The sequence below is a fragment of the Pristiophorus japonicus genome, chromosome 1 (genome assembly GCF_044704955.1).
Source record: "Pristiophorus japonicus isolate sPriJap1 chromosome 1, sPriJap1.hap1, whole genome shotgun sequence".
Lineage (NCBI taxonomy): Eukaryota > Metazoa > Chordata > Chondrichthyes > Pristiophoridae > Pristiophorus > Pristiophorus japonicus.
In genome coordinates, this window is record NC_091977.1 from 313100170 (window position 1) to 313122272 (window position 22103).

Consider the following 22103-nt stretch of genomic DNA (forward strand, 5'->3'; position numbering starts at 1 on the left):
AGGAAATGGTACCAACCATATCAGAACGGCACCGTTCAAGCCTGTCTCAAACGGCCAGGCGGAACGAGCAGTGCAGATAATCAAATAGGGGATGCTCAGAATCCAAGGGGGTTCCCTACAAAGCCGCTTATCACGCCTCCTGTTGGCCAATAGATCCCGACCACACTCGCTCATGGGGATCCCACCCGCAGAGCTGCTAATGAAAAGGAAGCTCAAAACCAGGTTATCCCTTATACACCCCACCATGAAAGAAATTGTTGAGAGCAGGCGCCAGTCACAATGTGACTACCATGACGGGAATGTGAGGGCGCGATGTATTGATGTCAATGACCCTGTCTTTGTCCTCAACTACGCTGCAGGGCCTAAATGGCTCGCAGGCACTGTGATTGCCAAAGGGGAGAATAGGATTCTGGTAGTTAAACTTGCCAATGGACAAATCTGCAGCAAACACGTGGATCAAACAAAAAGGAGGTTCAGCAACCCCATAGAAGAAGCAGAGGAAGAACACGATGTAGAGTTCACTCTTCCACAGGTGACCGAACACCGGAACCAAGCGGAGGAGAGCCCAGTTACTGTGGGCAGTCCGGACAGGCCTGAGGCACCGCAAACAGCAGACGCTCAGGCCAGCGCCTAACAACCGGAGCCCCAACTCAGGCGCTCTACAAGGGAGCGTAAATCACCAGAGAGACTTAACTTGCGATCCCAATAAGACTTTGGGGGAGGTGATGTCATGTATTTAACTGTCATTGTAACCCATGTATAAACTGATCTAAGTTGTACACCGTGACAACATTGACTACTAGGTGGTGAACTTGTGGGAGACACTCCTAACCTGGACTTTCAGGTATGAATGGGGAAGCTCCACCCACCTTCATCACTTCAGTGCTGGCTAATAAAGATAACTGGTCACAGAGTGGCCTTCTCTCAAGTATGGGTCTCGTGTGCATTTATACTGTATAGTCAGGACATATTAATATACTTGTAGCTCCCACCGTCTTTTTTTATATTTCTTGCAAGTTTACTCTCATAATCTATTTTCTCCCTGTTTATTTTTTTTAGTCATTCTTTATTGGTTTCTAAAATGTTCCCAATCATCTAGCCTCCCAATAATCTTCACAGCATTACATGCCTTTTCTTTCAATTTGATACCATCCTTAACTTCCTTCGTTAGCCATGGATAGTTCATCCTTCTTGTCGAGTCTTTCTTTCTCAATGGAATATAGTTTTGGTATCCATATTTAGGTGTCCTTTTACAGGAAACACAGAGTTAACATGCAGGTACAGCAAGCAATTAAGAAGACAAATGATATGTTGGTCTTTATTGCAAGGGGGTTGGCGTACAAGAGTATGGACGTCTTCCTACAATTGTACAGGGCTTTGGTGAGACCATAACTGGAGTATTATACAGTTTTGGTCTCCTTATCTGTCTTAGAGGCGGTGCAACGGAGATACACCAGATTGATTCCATGGATGAGAGAGTTGTCCTATGAGGAGAGATTGAGTAGATTCATCATCATTATAGGCAGTCCCTCGGAATCGAGAAAGACTTGCTTCCACTCCTGAAGTGAGTTCTTTGGTGGCTGAACAGTCCAATACGAGAGCCACAGACTCTGTCACAGGTGGGACAGATAGTCATTGAGGGAAGGGGTGGGTGGGACTGGTTTGCCGCACACTCTTTCCGCTGTCTGCGCTTGATTTCTGCACGCTCTAAGTGTTGAGACTCAAAGTGCTCAGCACCCTCCCGAATACACTTTCTCCACTTAGGGCAGTCTTTGGCCAGGGACTCCCAGGTGTCAGTGGGGATGTCACACTTTATCAGGGAGGCTTTGAGGGTGTCCTTGTAACGTTTCCGCTGCCCACCTTTGGCTCGTTTGTCGTGAAGGAGCTCCGCACAGAGCACTTGCTTTGGGAGTCTCGTGTCTGGCATGCAAACTATGTGGCGTGCCCAGCGGAGCTGATCGAGTGTGTCTTAATTCTCTGGAGTTTAGATTGGGCCTTAATTCTCTGGAGTTTAGAGTAACAAGAGGTGATCTCATACAAACATATAAGATTGAGAGGGGGATTGATAGGGTAGATTCTGAGAGGTTATTTTCTCTAACTGGATAGTCCAGAACTAGAGGGCATAGTCTCAGGATAAGGAGTCGGCCATTTAAGATTGAGATGAGGAGGAATGTCTTTACTCAGAGGGTTGTGAATCTCTGTAATTTTCTACCCCAAAGGGCTGTGAATGCTGAATTGTTGCGTATATTCAAGGCTGAGATTAGATTTTTGGACTCTAGGAGAATCAAGGGACATGGAGATCGGGCGGGAAAGTAGAGGTACGGTCGAAGATAAGTCATGATCTTATTGAATGGTGGAACTGGCACAAATGGCCATGTGGCTTACTCCTGCTCCTATTTCTTGCATTCTTATTTCAATATGAAATCTCATGAGTTCTAAGAGTTTGTCTCTTGATTTATGAGATGGTGGGATTGGCATTCCCGAGAGGCAGAGAGGCTCAAGTTGTGTTGCAGTTGTAATGAAAAAAAATATAGGGGGTTCTTTGGTGTCACAGTTATGCTTTTCCTTTTTAAATATTCTCAATCGATTTATTTGCATTGTCCGTAGTTCACCTGACTCCATATCCAGAACTTTCTCGCTGTTTCCAAAACCTCTAGATTGTCAGCCCTGGTTCAGCTGGTAGCACTCTCACTTCTAAGTCAGAAGATTTTGGGTTCAAGTCCCACTCCAGAGACTTGCACACAAAATCTAGCTGACAGTGCAGTGCTGAGGGAGTGCTGCAGGGTCAGAAGTCCCATCTTTCGGATGAGACATTAAACCGAGGCCCCGTCTGCTCTCGCAGGTGGACATAAACGATCCCATGGCACTATTTTGGAGAAGAGCAGGATGCTGGCCAATATTTATCCCTCAACTAAGATTATTAAAAAGCAGATTGGCTGCCGCGTTTCCTACATTACAACAATGACTACACTTCAGACGTACTACAAAAGGGCTTTCTTTGTGGTGTGCTGAAGTGGGGAAAGGTGCTGCACAAATACAAGTCCCTCACTGGCACAGACATCGCGATAGTGCCCTACCGAAACCGCGCATGCGCCCGGCCACCCGCCCGCCATTTTAGTAACCGGGACCGACCGAGAGAAAAATAAATCGCAGCGCGTCGTTACAGAGGGATCTCAGCAAGCAACACCTTGCGACTCTCGCCAGCTGGAGGAGCGGGAGGCGGGCCCGCGTCCGACAGCCGGTGTGGGTGAAGAGGGAGGTGAGTGGCGCCATGCCAGGCGGCTCCGGCCGTTCATCTCCAGGGGAACAGCGCGCGGGCGCTCGCTTGGCGGTTATTTATTTGTATTTGTGATTTTGTGAACTCGGGCCCCTGCGGCCATGTTGTGAATGGTTTAATCCCCCACCCGCCCACCCTTCCCTCATTGGCCGGGCCCTGGAACAGACAGGGGGATAAACTGGGACTGCGGGTTAAAGAACTAACTTTACCCAGATGCTGCCTGCCCTGCTGATCATTTCCAGCATTTTCTCTTTACATCCTTTTTATTGTGATACGTGTTCGGCATTTACAGCACGGTCCGGGGAATAGTTACAGCGCAGAAGGAGGCCGTTCGACCCATCGAGCCCGTGCCAGCTCTGCGACAGCACCTCAGCTAGTCCCACTCCCCCCTCCTTTCCCCGTAGCCCCACAATTTATTTTTCCTTCTGGCGCTTAACCAACTCCCTTTTGAAAGCCACAATTGAATCTGCCCCCACCACCCTTTCAGGCAGCGCATTCCAGATCCTAACCGCTCGCTGCATTCAAAAAAAAAAGTTTTTCCTCATGTCATAGAAACATAGAAAATAGGTGCAGGAGTAGGCCATTTGGCCCTTCTAGCCTGCACCGCCATTCAATGAGTTCATGGCTGAACATGCAACTTCAGTACCCCATTCCTGCTTTCTCACCATACCCCTTGATCCCCCCAGTAGTAAGGACTTCATCTAACTCCTTTTTGAATATATTTAGTGAATTGGCCTCAACAACTTTCTGTGGTAGAGAATTCCACAGGTTCACCACTCTCTGGGTGAAGAAATTCCTCCTCATCTCGATCCTAAATGGCTTCCCCCTTATCCTTAGACTGTGTCCCCTGGTTCTGGACTTCCCCAACATTGGGAACATTCTTCCTGCATCTAACCTGTCTAAACCCATCAGAATTTTAAACGTTTCTATGAGATCCCCTCTCATTCTTCTGAACTCCAATGAATACAAGCCCAGTTGATCTAGTCTTTCTTGATAGGTCAGTCCCACCATCCCGGGAATCAGTCTGGTGAACCTTCGCTGCACTCCCTCAATAGCAAGAATGTCCTTCCTCAGGTTAGGAGACCAAAACTGTACACAATACTCCAGGTGTGGCCTCACCAAGGCCCTGTACAATTGTAGCAACACCTCCCTGCCCCTGGACTCAAATCCCCTCGCTATGAAGGCCAACATGCCATTTGCTTTCTTAACCGCCTGCTGTACCTGCATGCCAACCTTCAATGACTGATGTACCATGACACCCAGGTCTCTTTGCACCTCCCCTTTTCCTAATCTGTCACCATTCAGATAATAGTCTGTCTCTCTGTTTTTACCACCAAAGTGGATAACCTCACATTTATCCACATTATACTTCATCTGCCATGCATTTGCCCACTCACCTAACCTATCCAAGTCACTCTGCAGCCTCATAGCATCCTCCTCGCAGCTCACACTGCCACCCAACTTAGTGTCATCCGCAAATTTGGAGATACTACATTTAATCCCCTCGTCTAAATCATTAATGTACAGTGTAAACAGCTGGGGCCCCAGCACAGAACCTTGCGGTACCCCACTAGTCACTGCTTGCCATTCTGAAAAGTCCCCATTTACTCCTACTCTTTGCTTCCTGTCTGACAACCAGTTCTCAATCCATGTCAGCACACTACCCCCAATCCCATGTGCTTTAACTTTGCACATTAATCTCTTGTGTCGGACCTTGTCGAAAGCCTTCTGAAAGTCCAAATATACCACATCAACTGGTTCTCCCTTGTCCACTCTACTGGAAACATCCTCAAAAAATTCCAGAAGATTTGTCAAGCATGATTTCCCTTTCACCTTTTGGTTCTTCTGCCAATCACCCTAAATCTGTGACCTCTGGTTCTCGATCCTCCCACCTCTACTCTGTCGAGACGCCTCATAATTTTGAACACCTCTATCAAATCACCTCTCAACTCTTCTCTGCTTAAGGAGAACAACGCCAGCTTCACCAGCCTATTCATGTAACTGAAGTCCCTTATCCCTGGAACCACTCTTGTAAGTATTTTCTGCACCCTCTCAAAGACCTTCACATCCTTCCTATAGTGCGGTGCCCAGAATTCGACACAATACTCCAGTTTAGGCCAAACCAGTGTTTTATAAAGGTTCATCATAACTTCCTTACTTTTGTGCCCTATGCCTCTATGAAGCCCAGGATCCTTTATGCTTTGTTAACCACATTCTCAATCTGCCCTGCCGATTTATGCACATTCCGCCCCCCCCCCCCCCCCCGGTCTCTCTCTCCCTGCACCCCATTTAGAATTGTACTGTTTTGTTTATATTGCCTCGCCTTGTTCTTCCTACCAAATTGTATCACTTTGCACTTTTCTGCATAAAATTTCATCTACCACGTGTCCGCCCATTCCACCAGCCTGTCTATGTCTTCTTGGAGTCTCACTATCCTCCTCACTGTTTACTATACTTCCAAGTTTTGTGTCATCTGCAAATTTTGAAATTGTGCCCTGTACACCCAAGTTCAAATCATTAATATATATATCAAGAAAAGCAGTGGTCCTAACACTGACTCCTGGGGAACACCAATGTGTACCTTCCTCCAGTCTGAAAAACAACCATTCACCACTACTTTGTTTCCAGTCACTTAACCAATTTTGCATCCATGGTTACTTCTCTCTTGCACTGACCATTCTCCTCCATGTAATTTACATCAGGTTGACAATAGTAATAAACATTTCAGAGTAATAGTTTTTTGTTTTGTTTTTTTTGAAGAGTTTCCACCGGCTCCACTCTATCTGCCCTGTTTGCCTGTCACTGAAACTGCTCGTATGCACGTTTTGAATTCAAAGGTGCAGTGGATATTCCAGCAAAGCTTATACATCTGAGCTGGAACAGTGGCTTATGTTGATCTGAGATTTCGAACAACAATTTATACTTCACTGTCAGCCGGCAGCACTCAGTGGGTAGCCCTAGCTAAGTTGTTCCAGTACAGCTACAATACTGACATCTGTCTGACAATGTGGAAAATTTCCTATATGTCTTGACCACAAAGGGCAGGATCAATCATCAGCAGAGTGATGGAAAGAGTCATCAAAAGTGCTATCAAGCAACACTTACTCACCAGTAACCTTGTCAATGCTCAGTTTGGGTTCAGCTTCAGACCTCTGTGACAAAGGTTGAAATGAAGTATGAGGAAAAAGTGAAAAGTAACTGCATAGGGAATGCATAGACCTTGCACATGGGCATCTTTGTTCATGCAGGAGGCAGAAAGTTTAAAAATGTCATAAGGGAGCCAGTGAATGAAGTTTTGTTTAAAAATGGCTGCGGTATAATTTTAACCAAATTGACTAATTAGAATAGAGCAATAAGTGAGGCAAATGAGAGGGAGAATTTCTATGCAATATTTTCAATTGGTAGAATTGAAGTGTTAATTACTTAGCTACCAACAATAGCAGCTGTGATTCTGCTCTTTTTAAATGCTTTTAAATACTACTGCTACTATTTATTTACATCGGTCCGCCCGTGTCTAGCCCCACTCATGGCTCTTATCAGCAGAAAGCCTTTTTATGGTGCACTTTTTTTTTCTTTCTAGTTCAAAAGTAATTGTACTCCTTCCTTTTATTTGTTTGTAGTAATAATAGGAAGATATACTGACCCAGTGCTGAGGCAGCGCTGCACTGTTGGAAGTGCCGTCTTTCAGATAAGACGTTAAACCGAAGCTCCATCTGCCCTCTCAGATGAACGTAAAAGATCCCACGGCCATTATTTCGAAGAGCAGGGGGATTATTGCCGATGTCCTGGCCAATATTTATCCCTCAATCAACATAACAAAAATCAGATTATCTGGTCATTATCACATTGCTGTTTGTGGGAGTTTGCTGTATGCAAGTTGGCTGCCGCGTTTCCTACATTACAAATGGTTATGATTTGGTAGCCATAGCAGGCATGGTTGCAAGGTGACCAAGACTGGGAACTAAACATTCAGGGGTACTTGACAATTCGGAAGGACAGACAGAAAGGAAAAAGAGGTGGGTAGCTCTGTTAATAAAGGATGGAATCACTGCAATAGTGAGAAATGATATTGGCTCAAATGATCAGGATGTTGAAACAATTTGGGTGGAGATAAGGAATAATAAGGGGAAAAAGTCACTGGTCGGCGTAGTCTATAGGCCCCCTAACAGTAGCAACTCTGTTGATCGGAGTATAAACCAAGAAATAGTGGGGGCTTGTAAAAAGGGAACAGCAATAATCATGGGTGATTTTAACCTCCTTATTGATTGGACAAATCAAATTGGTCAGGGTAGCCTTGAGGAAGAGTTCATAGAGTGCATAAGGCATAGGTTCCGTGAGCAGTATGTAACGGATCTGGTACTGTGTAATGAAACAGGATTAATAAACAATTTCCTAGTAAAGGATCCCCTTGGAATGAGTGATCATAGCATGGTTGAATTTCAAATTCAGATATAGGGTGAGAAAATTGGATCTCAAACCAGCGTACTAAGCTTTAAATAAAGGAGACTACAAAGGTATGAGGGCAGAGTTGGCTAAAGTGGACTGGGAAAAGAGATTAAAGTGTAGGACGGTTGATGAACAGTGGTGTATATTTAAGGAGATATTTCATAACTCTTAAGAAAAATATATTCCAATGAGGAGGAAAGGGTGTAAAAGAAAAGATAGCCATCTGTGGCTAACAAAAGAAATAAAGGATGGTATTCAATTAAAAACAAGGGCATACAAAGTGGCCAAAACTAGTGGGAGGACAGAAGATTGGGAAGCTTTTAAAAGCCAGCAAAGAATGACACAAAAAATGATTAAGAAAGGGAAGCTAGACTATGAAAGTAAACTAGCATAAGATATAAAAACAGATAGCAAGAGTTTCTACAGGTGTATATAAAAACAGATAGCAAGAGTTTCTACAGGTGTATATAAAAAGGAAGAGTGGCTAAAGTAAATGTTGGTCCCCTAGAGGACGAAACCGGGGAATTAGTGACTGGGAGCATGGTGATAGCAGAAACTCTGAACAAATATTTTGTATCAGTCTTTACGGTAGAGGAAATTAAAAATATCCCAACAGTGGATAGTCAAGGGGCTATGGCGGGGGGGGGGGGGGGAGGAACTTATCACAATCACTAAGGAGGTGATACTCAGTAAGATAATGGGACTAAAGACAGATAAATCCCCTGGACCTGATGGCTTGCATCCTAGGGTCTTAAGAGAAGTAGCGGCAGGGATAGTGGATGCATTGGTTGTATTTTACCAAAATTCCCTGGATTCTGGGGAGGTCCCAGCAGATTGGAAAACTGCAAATGTAACACCCCTATTTAAAAAAAAAAGGAGGAGGCAAAAAGTAGGAAACTATAGACCAGTTAGCCTAACATCTGTGGTTGGGAAAATGTTGGAGTCCATTATTAAAGAAGTAGTAGCAGGACAATTAGAAAAGTATAATTCAGTCAGGCAGAGTCAGCATGGATTTATGAAGGGGAAGTCATGTTTGACAAATTTGCTGGAATTCTTGAGGATGTAACAAACAGGGTGGAAAAAGGGGAACCAGTGGATGTGGTGTATTTGGACTTCCAGAAGGCATTTGACAAGGTGCCACATAAAAGGTTACTGCACAAGATAAAAGTTCACTTGGTTGGGGGTAATATATTAGCATAGAGGATTGGCTAACTAACAGAAAACAGAGTTGGGATAAATGGTTCATTCTCGGTTTGGCAATCAGTAACTAGTGGGGTGCCGCAGGGGTCAGTGCTGGGACCCCAACTATTTACAATCTATATTAATGACTTGGATGAAGAGACCGAGTGTAACGTAGCCAAGTTTGCTGACGATACAAAGATGGGAGGAAAAGCAATGTGTGAGGATACAAAAAACCTGCAAAAGGACCTCGACAGGCTAAGTGAGTGGGCAAAAATTTGGCAGGTGGAGTATAATGTTGTAAAGTGTGAGGTTATACGCTTTGGAAAAAAAAATCGAAGAGCAAGTTATTATTTAAATGGAGAAAAATTGCAAAGTGCCGCAGTACAGCGGGACCTGGGGGCCCTGGTGCATGGAACACAAAAGGTTACTATGCAGATCAGGAAGACCAATGGAATCTTGGCCTTTATTGCAAAGGGGATGGAATATAAAAGCAGGGAAGTCTTGCTCCAATTATACAGGGTATTGGTGAGGCCACACCTAGAATACTGTGTGCAGTTTTGGTTTCCATATTTAAGGAAGGATATACTTGCTTTGGAGGCAGTTCAGAGAAGGTTCATTAGGTTGATTCCAAAGATGAGGAAAGGTTGAGTAGGTTGGACCTCTACTCGTTGGCATTCAGAAGAATGAGCGATGATCTTATCGAAACGTATAAGATTATGAGGGGGCTTGACAAGGTGGATGCAGAGAGGATGTTTCCACTGATGGGGGAAGACTAGAACTAGGGGGCATAATCTTCAAATAAGGGGCCACCTTTTTAAAACTAAGATCGGGAGGAATTTCTTCTCTGAGGGTTCTAAATCTATGGAATTCACTGCCTCAGAGAGCTGTGGAAGCTGGGTCATTGAATAAATTTAAGACGGAGATAGTCAGTTTCTTAACTGATAAGGGGTTATGGAGAGCGAGCAGGGAAGTGGACCCGAGTCCATGATCGGATCAGCCATGATTGTATTAAATGGCGGAGCGGGCTGTATGGCCTACTCCTGCTCCTATTTCTTATGTTCTTATTACAATAGTGACTAAATTTCAAAAGTACTTCATTGGCTGTAAAGCGCTTTGAGACATCCAGTGGTCGTGTAAGGCGCTATATAAATGCAAGTCTTTTTTTTCAGCCTTGTTTTTGTATTAGAAGTTATACAACTCTGTCAGGATGTCGTACATGTTACCACATCTCCACAATGGCTGGCAAGTGGACCAGGCCATTCTGTCGGAGGAGGATCGTGTTGTCGTCATTCGCTTTGGTCACGACTGGGATCCAACTTGTATGAAGATGGATGAGGTGTTGTACAGTATTGCTGAAAAGGTAAGCCATAGAAAATATCAAAGAATATAGCAAGGTTTAATAAAGTTATTCAGTTATAGTCATAAATATGTAAATCGTTCAATCCATAGGTTCTTTGTCAAGAGCACAGTTTGGTAGTACCCTGTACTATATTTTTTTTAATCAGTTTTTTTTCAAGATAAGTAATTTATCCAACACTTCACTTTGCCTGTATTCACTGAGAGGGAAGCCAAGCCGCCTACATCCAGACCTCAATCAGTGCTCCTCTTTGACCACCCAAAGGGTTGTGCACCTTCAGTAGTATCTTACAACTCTCATTTTTCTGTCATTGCATCAGGAAAATGTTGGAGTCTCGACTTAGTGTTTTCCACTTGTACTAGTTCATATCAGGCACTGAATGGAGTGACCCTCAGCATTAGTGCTTCAATTCTTATGCCACCACTGTGTACTCTCATTGAGGACTAGTTTTCTTAAAACCAGTATCAAGCTATCATTTGCAATTGCAATATTGCATGACTTTCAAAGATAACATGCAAAATTTAAATAACGATTAAATAATGTAAAATAAGTGTGTGTATAAAGACATGGGTCTCTTTTAGTATGTTCTGATCTACCATCATTTATACATGTTGTTTATACAGGGCATGTATAAAGTACTTCATTACATGACCTCTTAAGTAGCCCAATTTTTAGTTCCTCAATGCAATTATAAAAGTTTATTCATATTTAAAATCAATAATCGAAGGTCTTTTTTTAGGTGAAAAACTTTGCTGTTATTTATCTTGTGGATATCACAGAGGTACCAGACTTCAACAAGATGTACGAGTTATATGATCCATGCACAGTTATGTTTTTCTTCAGGTATGCATAATCGCAGTTCTAGGACTAATGTAACAAGAATAAATAACAACCCTTATAAAACCTTAAGATTTTGTATTAGTAATTGAATAGATGGGGACTAACCAGGTTCTGCATTATGCAAAGGATGGTCGTCTTGCCTGCATCAAAAATGATGTTCTGATTAAGCTAATATGCAAATCTAATGCTACATTATCAATAGTGAAACTCCCTATCTGTCTTTGGTGTATAGCAGTGTATAGCATTTTCTAAATTTTAGACAGGAATGTGGAACCCCCCCCCCCAAGAAAGCATTTTCCCACCACTTCAGCTTTCCACTGCATGTGATCTAACTCCAGTGTAGTGTCAAGCTGAGATTTTAAAAGTACTCATGGCGTACTTTGCACATCCTGGACACTAAATTTACACAAGGGTTATTCAAATGTTTTGAAAGTATGGCTGTTCCTGCTCATGTTCATCAGTTTGACAGGCCTGACAATTGGATTCATAGTCAGACAGTATAAATAAATTGCAGCCAACTGCAAATCAGCATTGTAGGAACTGATCTGAGATTGGTAATTATGGTATGACTCAGTCTTTGTACTGGGGAGCTTTGCTCTCCTCAGCACTGAAGATCTGTTGCAAGTCCTGGCTAATGTGTACCTCCTGTTGCATCAGTAAGATTTCCATTTCCTTCACTATTTCCATGGGATCTGAAAGTTTCCATCTTTTTGCAACAATTGGTCTTACAGTGGGCATCTGCATTGTTTACAATTAGTCTGACTAGTGACTTTGGTGCTTGCTGACTTCACTACCAGCTGATCTAACAGACTCAACGCACGTACTTTCTCCAGATCCAGCTGCTTACTGGTTGCTAGATTTCAGACATGTTCCCAGTAAGACATTCGTGATCTTTCATCTCAGCTGATGTTTCCTCCGGTAGTGGTTATTTGCTTTTGAATATGTTCCTCCAGTATATCAACGCACAACTTGTACTGCTGCATTGCTAACTCATGTTAGTCCGTGACAGCATGGATGCTAGATAACTTCAGGGCCATCTTGATCACTGTTCATCAATTTGAATGCTGAATCCTAAAAGGAAACCTTGTGGCAGCTTTGAAGAGTTTCTCACCATTCAGGGGATTATCCCAGAGGGGAAAAAAGCATCTTTATTCCGTAAGACCAGTAGGTCACTTACAGTTGGCAAGTTCAGATTAGTACTTTATTTGGACTAATTGTAAACAATTCAGGTGTTCACTGTAAGACCAATTGTTGCAAAAGGTGGAAATGTCCTTTACCGTTAAGTGACCGTAACAGAATGTTAGCACTTTAGACCATGCTGATTAAAGTGCTATTGAGGGAAGAAGCTGACAGGGAAACTGCAGTGTAAGGTGAACATGCTTTTATGATTTGTCACAGGATGTGGTACCATAATAAATTACTTGCCCTATTCAAATCAGGTTTGAATAGTGAAGGAGGTTGGCTGGGAGCAGGTCACGTTCTTGCCCTGGGACAAAAAATATAAGAGGGTGGTTTACTGTCCAGGACCAGTGTTGACTGAGGCAGACTGATTAGTGATTTCATTAACGAATTATCTGGTCAGTGTAGCCTCATTTAAGTTTCTTCTGACAGTCCAAACCATAAATTTATTCTCAAGATTTTCTCACCTATTGTGAGGTTTTTCTTTTTTTTAAATTTAAGACGATTAATAAAATTACTTTTTAGCTAGTTATTTTTGACAAGTAACATTGAAATTATATGCTGTAGTACCCAATTCTCGCTACTAGGTGGCGTACTAAAGCCACATTGCAGCATTTTTAAAAGTTTGTTGCGGCACTTGGTTTCTGGGCCACACCACTCAAGTGTTATGAATGTGCTCTTCAAGACCAAAATAAATTAGAGAATTTCTGCCAGATTAGTCATCTGACAAGTGGAAATTGTGACCCTTAAAAGGGCACGTCAGTTGAGGCAGAAAATATTGTAAGTCATGAGCAACCCTTTTTATAAGGGTTGCTCATGACTTATATTCTCGTCAACAACAACTTGTATTTATATAGCGCCTTTAACATAGTGAAACGTCCCAAGGCGCTTCACAGGAGTCTTGAGATTAAAAAATTTGACACTGAGCCGCATAAATAGAAATAAGCATCGCATGATGTAAAGTCCTGTTTCCTAGCACTGCCACCACCACCAAATCCATTAGTATCTAATTTGTATGGTGAATACACAGTATGTACTGATCTACTTCAGAACACACATTTTTGATTATTTTTCACTTTATTTTTGTCTTCATGCACTAATACCAGTAGAGGGCAGACTTGAGATAACTCTCAGTTGTAGCCAGCCACTAAGTAGGTGGAAGCAGTTTGCGATCACTGGTCCGCTGGTTTTCCTTTTCATTCTCTTCATGGCCTTGGTTCAGTACTTAAATTGTATGGCAAATATGGCCAATTTACTGTATGATAGTGGCATGTACTTGTCTGATTCTCTGCCATGGTACCATGTTCACTTCAGGGACATTCTGTGAACTAAATATGGATTTCTTTCTCCATTCATTTCATAGTTCTATCCTGTTCCAAGCTAGTTGTTTATAGTTAGTCAAGTTGTGTGTGTTGTCTTACTGCATTGCACTTTTTACTTAAAGTGCAATGCAGTACACTCCTCGATTGCTCTAGTTTTATTAATGAGCAATAGATTGAATTTTAAAACTGGAGCTAAATCTGTATATTTAAGCATTGACTTGTTGAACAACTTAAACTAAATTACCCCCGCTACCAATTTTTGAACAGATTAGTTACTGTGAAAAGATGTTTGAATAAGTTTATATTTTTTGTTTTACTCTTACCCCCCCCCCCCCCCCCCCCCGCCCCTGCCATCACCAAGATTTTAACTTGTTGGGGTTTTTCACAAATACTGGGCACCCTTCAGTACGTTACCCAAGTGACCATTGCTCACGTGTGAGCGTTGGAGGACAATCTTAGTTGTTTTTACAAATATAATGCTTTGAACACCAGTTGGGCTGAGATCAGCAGGCTGATCGCAGTTTGTGATTCAAACCCGGATTGTCTTGGTCTGTGTACCTCAACTGCTCAATGGATAAACTCACTAATGGATTGTCAGAGCTCTTATAGTAAGTTTTTAATAATTGTAGAATTCAAATAAATTGCAAAAGATTATATTGTTTTTCTGTCAAATGTTGAACAGCAGGAAGCTTGTGTGTGCTTTAATTTTTCCTCGCATCATTTTTGCTCTTTCCAGAAACAAGCACATCATGATTGATTTGGGCACTGGTAACAACAATAAAATTAATTGGCCTATGGAAGACAAACAAGAGATGATTGACATTGTTGAGACAGTTTACAGAGGAGCCCGCAAGGGAAGGGGTCTAGTGGTATCTCCGAAAGACTACTCTACTAAATATAGATATTGAGATGTCGTGTGTGCTCAGTTGAACAATTTGCCATATGCATCATCCTGGAATATCACCGTTGACATGGAGTACCCACCTTCAGATTGCAACTGTGTTTAGACATTTGCAATGGATACCCTCACTATTTTATATTGTCTACTGCAAGATTTATCAACTATATATGAATGGAAAGTTGTGTTTTTTGTACCATATTTTCTGTTGCCCTAAATAGAAACTGTTGATTTATTTACTATTCATTCATTTTTTAAAATAGGACTCTTGTGTTACATAATTGTGTCCTGAACCTGGTAACATTATATTTTTGGTACAATACTTTGAATATTTGAATCGCTATAGTTCATGCTTTCTTGGCATCCAAATAAAAATTGAAGAAAGGCATGTGATTGGACTTGGGTGTTCCGATCCTACGCTAACAGAACCTGTTTAGAATGAGTTTCTCTTGACGTTCTAATTGGAAAGACATAAGCCATAGTCTCCATTCTTGGCAGTAGTTATGTACTGTATTATGTTTTCTTTTTGAACCAACTAAATAATGGCAACATTTTCAGCCAGCATTGGGAAGAAAATATCAAATGTAGTTATTTTAAATGTTGACAGGTAACACTATTGTATCAATGTTTACAGACTTTATTCTTGGGCATGTGCCAAGCATTCAGTATTTAATGTTGGTTTCCTTCCCAAAATTGTGTGCCTAATTGCCTTTTATGCATATGAGCCCAGGTCTATTGTCTTCAAACTCTTATGAAATGTATAGTAACAAACCAATCACAATATATTGACATTCATTGTGTACTCAGTGTGGCGTGCAAATAGTTTAGATTTATCCTCGTACAACCTCCCCCTCCTATAAGCTACTGGCTTGAACTGTGTCCAATTAATTTGGCAAACAACTGTTTAGATTTCATCAAATAATTGTCTTTGAAATATTGTAAACATGGTCATGTTTCTTGATTAAGTGCATTGTTTCTTGCATTTGTGAATTTCAACTCCTTGTTTACAATTTTTTTTTAGCTGCCATAATGGTATAAAAGTAATATTATCTAGTGTCATTTACTCCATAGATCTATTGTATACATCACCATGAAGTAATCTTGCCCAATCTCATGGACACCTCTTGGAAAGTAATAGCATTGAATTTTCCTCTGAAGTGAATTGTATGAATCTTTGTGTTAATCATATTGTAGTGTTAATAATTCCATGTCTATCTAGACAAAAATATTCTTTGTTTCTTCATAGGAAATGGAATTAATACCAATAACTCTCGAGACTCTTGGACCAAAGTATCATTTAGCAGTCAAATGTGAGACTGCTAATTGTAATACTCTTATTTAAAAATGCACTGTACATAGAAACACAAAAAATAGGAGCAGTAGTAGGCCATTTGGCCCCTCGAGTCTTCACCCTATTCAATATGATCATGGCTGATCCTCTATCTCAACACCATATTCCTGCTTTTTCCCCATACCCCTTGATGCCTTTTGTTTCTAGAAATCTATCTATCTCTCTCTTAAATATATTCAGTGACTTGGCCTCCACAGCCTTCTGTGGTAGAGAATTCCACAGGTTCACCACCCTCTGAGTGAAAAAATTTCTCCTCATCTCCGGTCCTAAATTTCCTACCCTGTATCCTGAGACCCCTTGTTCTAGACTTCCCAGCCAGGGGAAACATCCTCCCCGCATCCAGTCTATCCAACTCAGTCAGAATTTTATACGTTTCAATGAGATACCCTCTCATTCTTCTAAACTCTAGTGAATGCAGGCCTAGTCGACCCAATCTCTCCTCATATGACAGTACTGCCATCCCAGGAATCAGTCTGGTGAACCTTCGCTGCACTTCCTCTATGGCAAGTATATCCTTTCTTGGGTAAGGAGTCCAAAACTGCAACGGTGCAGTCTCACCAAGGCCCTGTATAACTGTAGTAAGACATCCTTGCTCCTGTACTAAAATCCTCGCAATGAAGGCCAACATACCATTTGCCTTCCTAACTGCTTGCTGCAACTGCATGTTTGCCTTCAATGACTGGTGTACACGGACATCCAGGTCCCTTTGTACATTGACATTTCCCAGCTATCACCATTTAAATAATACTTTGTCTTTGTTTTTCCTACCAAAGTGGATAACTTCACATTTATCCACATTGTACTGTATGTCATGTATTTGCCCACTCACTCAACCTATGTAAATCTCCATGCAGCGTCTTTGCATCCTCCTCATAACTCAATCCCACCTAGTTTTGTGTTGTCAGCAAACTTGGAAATATTACATTTCGTTCCCTCATCTAAATAATTTTTTTATATATATAGCTGGGGCCCAAGCACTGATCCCTGTGGCACCCCACTAGTCACTGCCTGCCACCCTGGAAATGACCCATTTATTCCTACTTTCTGTTTCCTGTCAGTTAACCAATTTTTAATCCATGCCAGTATATTACTCCCAATCCTATGTGCTTTAATTTTGCACACTAACCTCTTATGTGGGACTTTATCAAAGGCCTTCTGAAAATCCAAATATACTACATTGGTTCTCCCTTATCTATTCTATCAGTTACATCCTCTAAAAACTCCAGTAGGTTTGTCAAACATGATTTTCCTTTATAAATCCATGTTGACTGTTTAATCCCGTTGATATCTAAGTGTGTCGTTACCACATCCTTTATAATAGACTCCAGCATTTTCCTTACTACTGATGTCAGGCTAACCGGTCTATAGTTCCCTGTTTTCTCTCTCCCTCCTTTTTTAAATAGTGGGATTACATTTGCCACCGTCCAATCTGCAGGAACTGTTCCATAATCTATAGAATTTTGGAAGCTGACAACCAATGCATCTACTATTTCCATGGCTACCTCTTTTAGTACTTTGGGATGCAGATCATCTGGCCCTGAGGATTTATCCGTCCCATTAGTTTCTCCAGCACTATTTTCTTACTAGTAATCATTTCCTTTAATTCCTCTTGCTCACTAGACCCTTTGTTCCCTAGCATTTCTGGGACGTTATTTGTGTCCTCTTCCATGAAGACAGAACCAAAGTATTTATTTAATTGTTCTGCCATTTCCTTGTTCCCCATTACAAATTCTCCTGTTTCGGTCTGTAAAGGACCTACATTTGTCTTCACTCATTTTTTCTTTTTACGTAATTGTTGAAACTTTTGCAGTCGGTATTTATGTTCCTTGCAAGTTTACCCTCATACTCTATATTTTTCCCCTCTTAATTAATCTCTTGGTCCTTTTTTGCTGAATTCTAAACTGCTCCCAATCCTCAGGCTTGCTACTTTTTCTGGCAACTTTGTATAACTCCTCTTTTTGGATTTAATATTATCCTTATTTTATTTTGTTAGCTATGGTTAGGCCACTTTTCCTTTTGTGTTTTTACCCCAGAAAGGAATGTATAATTGTTGCAATTCATGCATTCATTCCTTAAATATTAGCCATCCACAATCATGCCTTTTAATGAATCTTCCCAATCTATCATAGCCAATTCATTCCTCATTCCTTCATAGTTTCCTTTGTTTAGATTTAGGACCCTAATTTCGGGTTGGACTACTTCACTTTCCATCTTAATAAAAAATTCAATCATGTTATGGTCACTCTTCCCTAAAGGACCCCGCACAACAAGACTGTAAATTAACCCCTTCTCATTACACAATACCCAATCTAGGATAGCCTGTTCTTTTGTAGGCTCCTCAACATATTGGTCTAAAAAAAAACATCTCGTACACACTCCAGGAATGAATCTGGCACAGTATTACTAATTTGGTTTGCCTAGTCTATATGTGGATTAAAGTTACCTATGATTACTGTATAGTACCCTTGCTACATACATTTCTAATTTCCTGTTTAATGCCATCCTCTACACTACCACTACTATTTGGTGGCCTACAACCAACTACCACCAATGTGTTCTGCCCCTTGGTGATCCTTAGCTCTACCCAGACAGATTCTACATCTCCAGGAATGTCTTGCAATAATCAATGCTAGTGCATAATATTTCTGATGTATGATAGTGTTACTCAATTGTCAAATACTCAGATCTGTGGTACTGTGTGGAAGCATTTTGTAATTCAGGTAATAATTAGTTCTCAGATTTTCTGCTGTCTGAGGCCTTCATATAGTGTCACTAGTCTACAGAACAAGCTTATAGTAACTGAAATGTGCACAGTCGTGACACCAGCAGGTGTAGCAATTCACCAGGCTTCCAGGAGACAAAGGTTAAAATAGTGTAGAACACCAACAACTTGCAATTATATAGCACCTTTAACATAGTAAAATGTTCCACAGTGCTTTGTGAGAGCAAGGTTGGGGGAAGATGGGAGGAAAAGCAATGTGTGAGGAGGACACAACAAATCTGCAAAAGGACATAAGACAGGCTAAGTGAGTGGGCAAAAATTTGGCAGATGGAGTATAATGTTGGAAAGTGTGAGGTCATGCACCTTGGCAGAAAATATCAAAGAGCAAGTTATTTAAATGGAGAACAATTGCAAAGTGCTGCAGTACAGCGGGACCTGGGGGTCCTTATGCATGAAACACAAAAGGTTAGTATGCAGGTACAGCAAGTGATCAGGAAAGCCAATGGAATTTTGGCCTTTATTGCAAAGGGGATGGAGTATAAAAGCAAGGAAGCCTTGCTACAGTTGTACAGGGTATTGGTGAGGCCACACCTGGAATACTGTGTCCAGTTTTGGTTTCCATATTTATGAAAGGATATACTTGCCTTGGAGGCAGTTCAAGAAGGTTCACTAGGTTGATTCCGGAGATGAGGGGGTTGACTTATGAGGAAAGGTTGAGTAGGTTGGGCCTCTACTCATTGGAATTTAGAAGAATGAGAGGTGATCTTATCGAAATTTAGAAGATTATGAGGGGGCTTGCCAAGATGGATGCAGAGAGGATGTTTCCATTGATAGGGGAGACTAGAACTAGAGGGCGTAATCTTAGAATAAGGGGCTGCCCATTTAAAACTGAGATGAGAAATTTCTTCTGAGTGTTGTAAATCTCTGGAATTCACTGCCTCAGAGCTGTGGAAGCTGGGACATTAAATAAGTTTAAGACAGAAATAGGCAGTTTCTTAAACGATGAGAGGTTATGGAAAGCGGGCAGGGAAGTGGACCCAAGTCTATGATCGGATCAGCCATGATCATATTCAATGTCGGAGCAGGCTCGAGGGGCCGTATGGCCTACTGCTCCTATTTCTTAGAACAAGAGTTTAAAGATGGAAACAGCTGGAGGGGAAATTATGAGTCAATGCCTGCCTCTTTATCATACATTTCCCAATTAAATCTCAGGGTTCAAGCATTACCGCCTGATACTGTACCATCTTGGGACTGAATGGTAACTCCTAGCTGTAGCATTTTTTTAAAATCTAGTTTGAAATTGGGATTCAAGTGGAAAGAGATGTCGGCTTGTTAATTTGGGATGTAAACCGTGTGGACCTCCTCAAAGGATATGCACAAGATTGATATTAAGCTCTTCATGATAAATTGTCTAATTATGTTTCAATCTGTAAATTAAATAATTCCCATAGTCTGTCATCATTTATCTCTCGCTCTCTTTCCCGCCTCCCTTTGCCAGAAGTAAAAGCATTTCACATGTACAAGACTATCTTCACATTCCCAATCTTTTAAAAGGAGCAGACCAATGCACTTAATTTAGTTGAACCTTTAACAATATATATTTCATGAAATTGGTTCCCTGTGAGAACCTGGCATTCTTGAAATAATAGGTGAACGTTTGACCATTTTTCTAAGTTGCAGAATTTCCATTTTCCTTGGGCTTCAAATCAACATAAATTGAAATTCAAAAATGTTTCCGCAAGCCTGATTTTTTTTTTGATTGGATTGTTCAGGATTCCTTGTTGAAATTGTGGGCAAATGCATCACTTAATGTAATACTAAGCTGTACAGACCAGAAGATGCCAGGTTCACTTCTTTGGCTATGCTGTGTTCAATGATCTCTGCCAGTGTAGCAATTAAGATGCTACACTTAGCCTTAGCACCCATAGATGAGGAAAGGCAAAATCCGTCATGGTCTTTGCTCTGATTGTATGTGTGGATGACTAGCATTCACAGGATCAGGCTTGAATAGCCTACCAAATTTTACTGGGCTCACACATGGAGAATGATGAAAGACACAGTATATAACTACTAAAACAAGAATCGGTGCTTTCAGGAGAGGAGTGGAGAAAATTAGGGAAGAGGAAAGTGATGTCAAAAGAGATGATTGTTTATTAGAAAAATAGCAAAGTAAGTTATTCCTGAAAATTGTTTTATAGAATTATTTCTAACATCTAATTTAAAAAATTGCATATTTTTTTCTATGAAAAAGCAGAACAAATGCACCATAGCTACTACAGTACCCATGTGTCAATTTGGATACCACTTTATCCCATAAATATGATGTCTTTGTCTTCTGTAACACAGCAGGTTTTGCGCATTAGACTCTTGCAGTTCAATATAATTCCTTCTACTTTTAGTGCAGAAGGTACATGACCATTGCTGTTGTGCAACAATTTGCCTTGTAATGCTGAAAGAAATAAGGAAAAATCTTAGTATTAAATATATGATTTAGTCATTTCTTTTACAAAGTTGTGAATAGATATTTGGAGGGAGGGGGTTGTGCTCATCAAGGTGAGCGATGTTGGTGCTAGGGGACAGAACATTTTTTCACAATGTATTGAGGTCAGATCAACAACATGTCTTAAATCCAAACGCAAAAGAGCACCCTGCTGCATAAGTATGACATTTCCACACCAGTCCTCCCTTGTGACCTCTACAAGTTAGTTACTAATTCAGTGTCACATTATGGACAGCTTTTTACTGTCTTTGTCATCTACACCTGTTGTGATCTTGGTTCAAATTGATTTCACTCAGCCAGCAAAAAGAGGAGACTTTAATTCCACCAGGCTGAGCTGGACTTCAACCAGAGACTTGAACAGTTAAAATGAGTATGTGTGAAGTTACCCAGCCTTTTTGTTTTCTTTAAAACAATGCAATAATGAAAGTTATTTAATGTTTATTTATATAGTAAGGTTTATGCAGAATATATATGTACATGTAAATCATAAATCCTTTATACAAATTATGTTGGATTTTATAAGGACGTGCTTATTTGTACTGCAAAAAAGGCCACCATGCTCTACTCTTTGTCTATGATTGGTCCCCTTGGAGGATAAGCCACACCCTGAAGTTTCACAGGAATGTGTAACTGAAACCGCCCATCCCAAGGTCTCACTGACTTTGCAAATTGTAACTCAATCCACTTTGACTTCCTGAAGCGACAGAGCTCCCCAGAAAACAACAAGGACCATCCAAAGTGCCTTACCCCAGCGCAAGTGCATGCGTCCCCCAGCCGAAGTGTCTTACCCAAGTCCAAATACATTCCTCCCCAGTCGAAGTGCCTTACCCCAGTCCAAGTGCAAGCCTCCCCCAGCTGAAGTGCCTTACCCCAGTCCATGTACATCCCTCCCCCAGCCGAAGTGCCTTACCCCAGCGCAAGTGCATCCTTCCCCACCCCCCAAGATGGGGCAGGCATTGTGTACGGATTGTTAGCAGGTTTATTGGGTATGAAGTGAATAGTGACAGTGTCAAGACTTCTGGATATCAT

The 22103-nt window shown here is 41.3% G+C and overlaps 1 protein-coding gene across 1 annotated transcript; it reads left to right on the forward strand.

The window, feature by feature from the left end:
• Positions 1-3117: 3117 nt before the first annotated feature.
• txnl4a (thioredoxin-like 4A) lies at positions 3118-21581 on the forward strand. Its single transcript, XM_070888563.1, has 4 exons — positions 3118-3259; positions 10075-10265; positions 11002-11105; positions 14340-21581. Exons 2-4 carry the CDS (start codon positions 10113-10115, stop codon positions 14509-14511), a joined length of 429 nt encoding a protein of 142 aa, XP_070744664.1. The 5' UTR covers positions 3118-3259; positions 10075-10112; the 3' UTR covers positions 14512-21581.
• Positions 21582-22103: the final 522 nt, after the last annotated feature.

What these genes read in the sequence shown, in the direction of transcription:
- txnl4a (XM_070888563.1), top strand. Translation starts at nt 10,113, where the DNA reads ATGTCGTACATGTTACCACATCTCCACAATGGCTGGCAAGTGGACCAG. An exon ending in TGTACAGTATTGCTGAAAAG is followed by an intron (nt 10,266 to 11,001) that starts GTAAGCCATAGA and finishes GTCTTTTTTTAG; the next exon opens with GTGAAAAACTTTGCTGTTAT. An exon ending in ACAGTTATGTTTTTCTTCAG is followed by an intron (nt 11,106 to 14,339) that starts GTATGCATAATC and finishes TGCTCTTTCCAG; the next exon opens with AAACAAGCACATCATGATTG.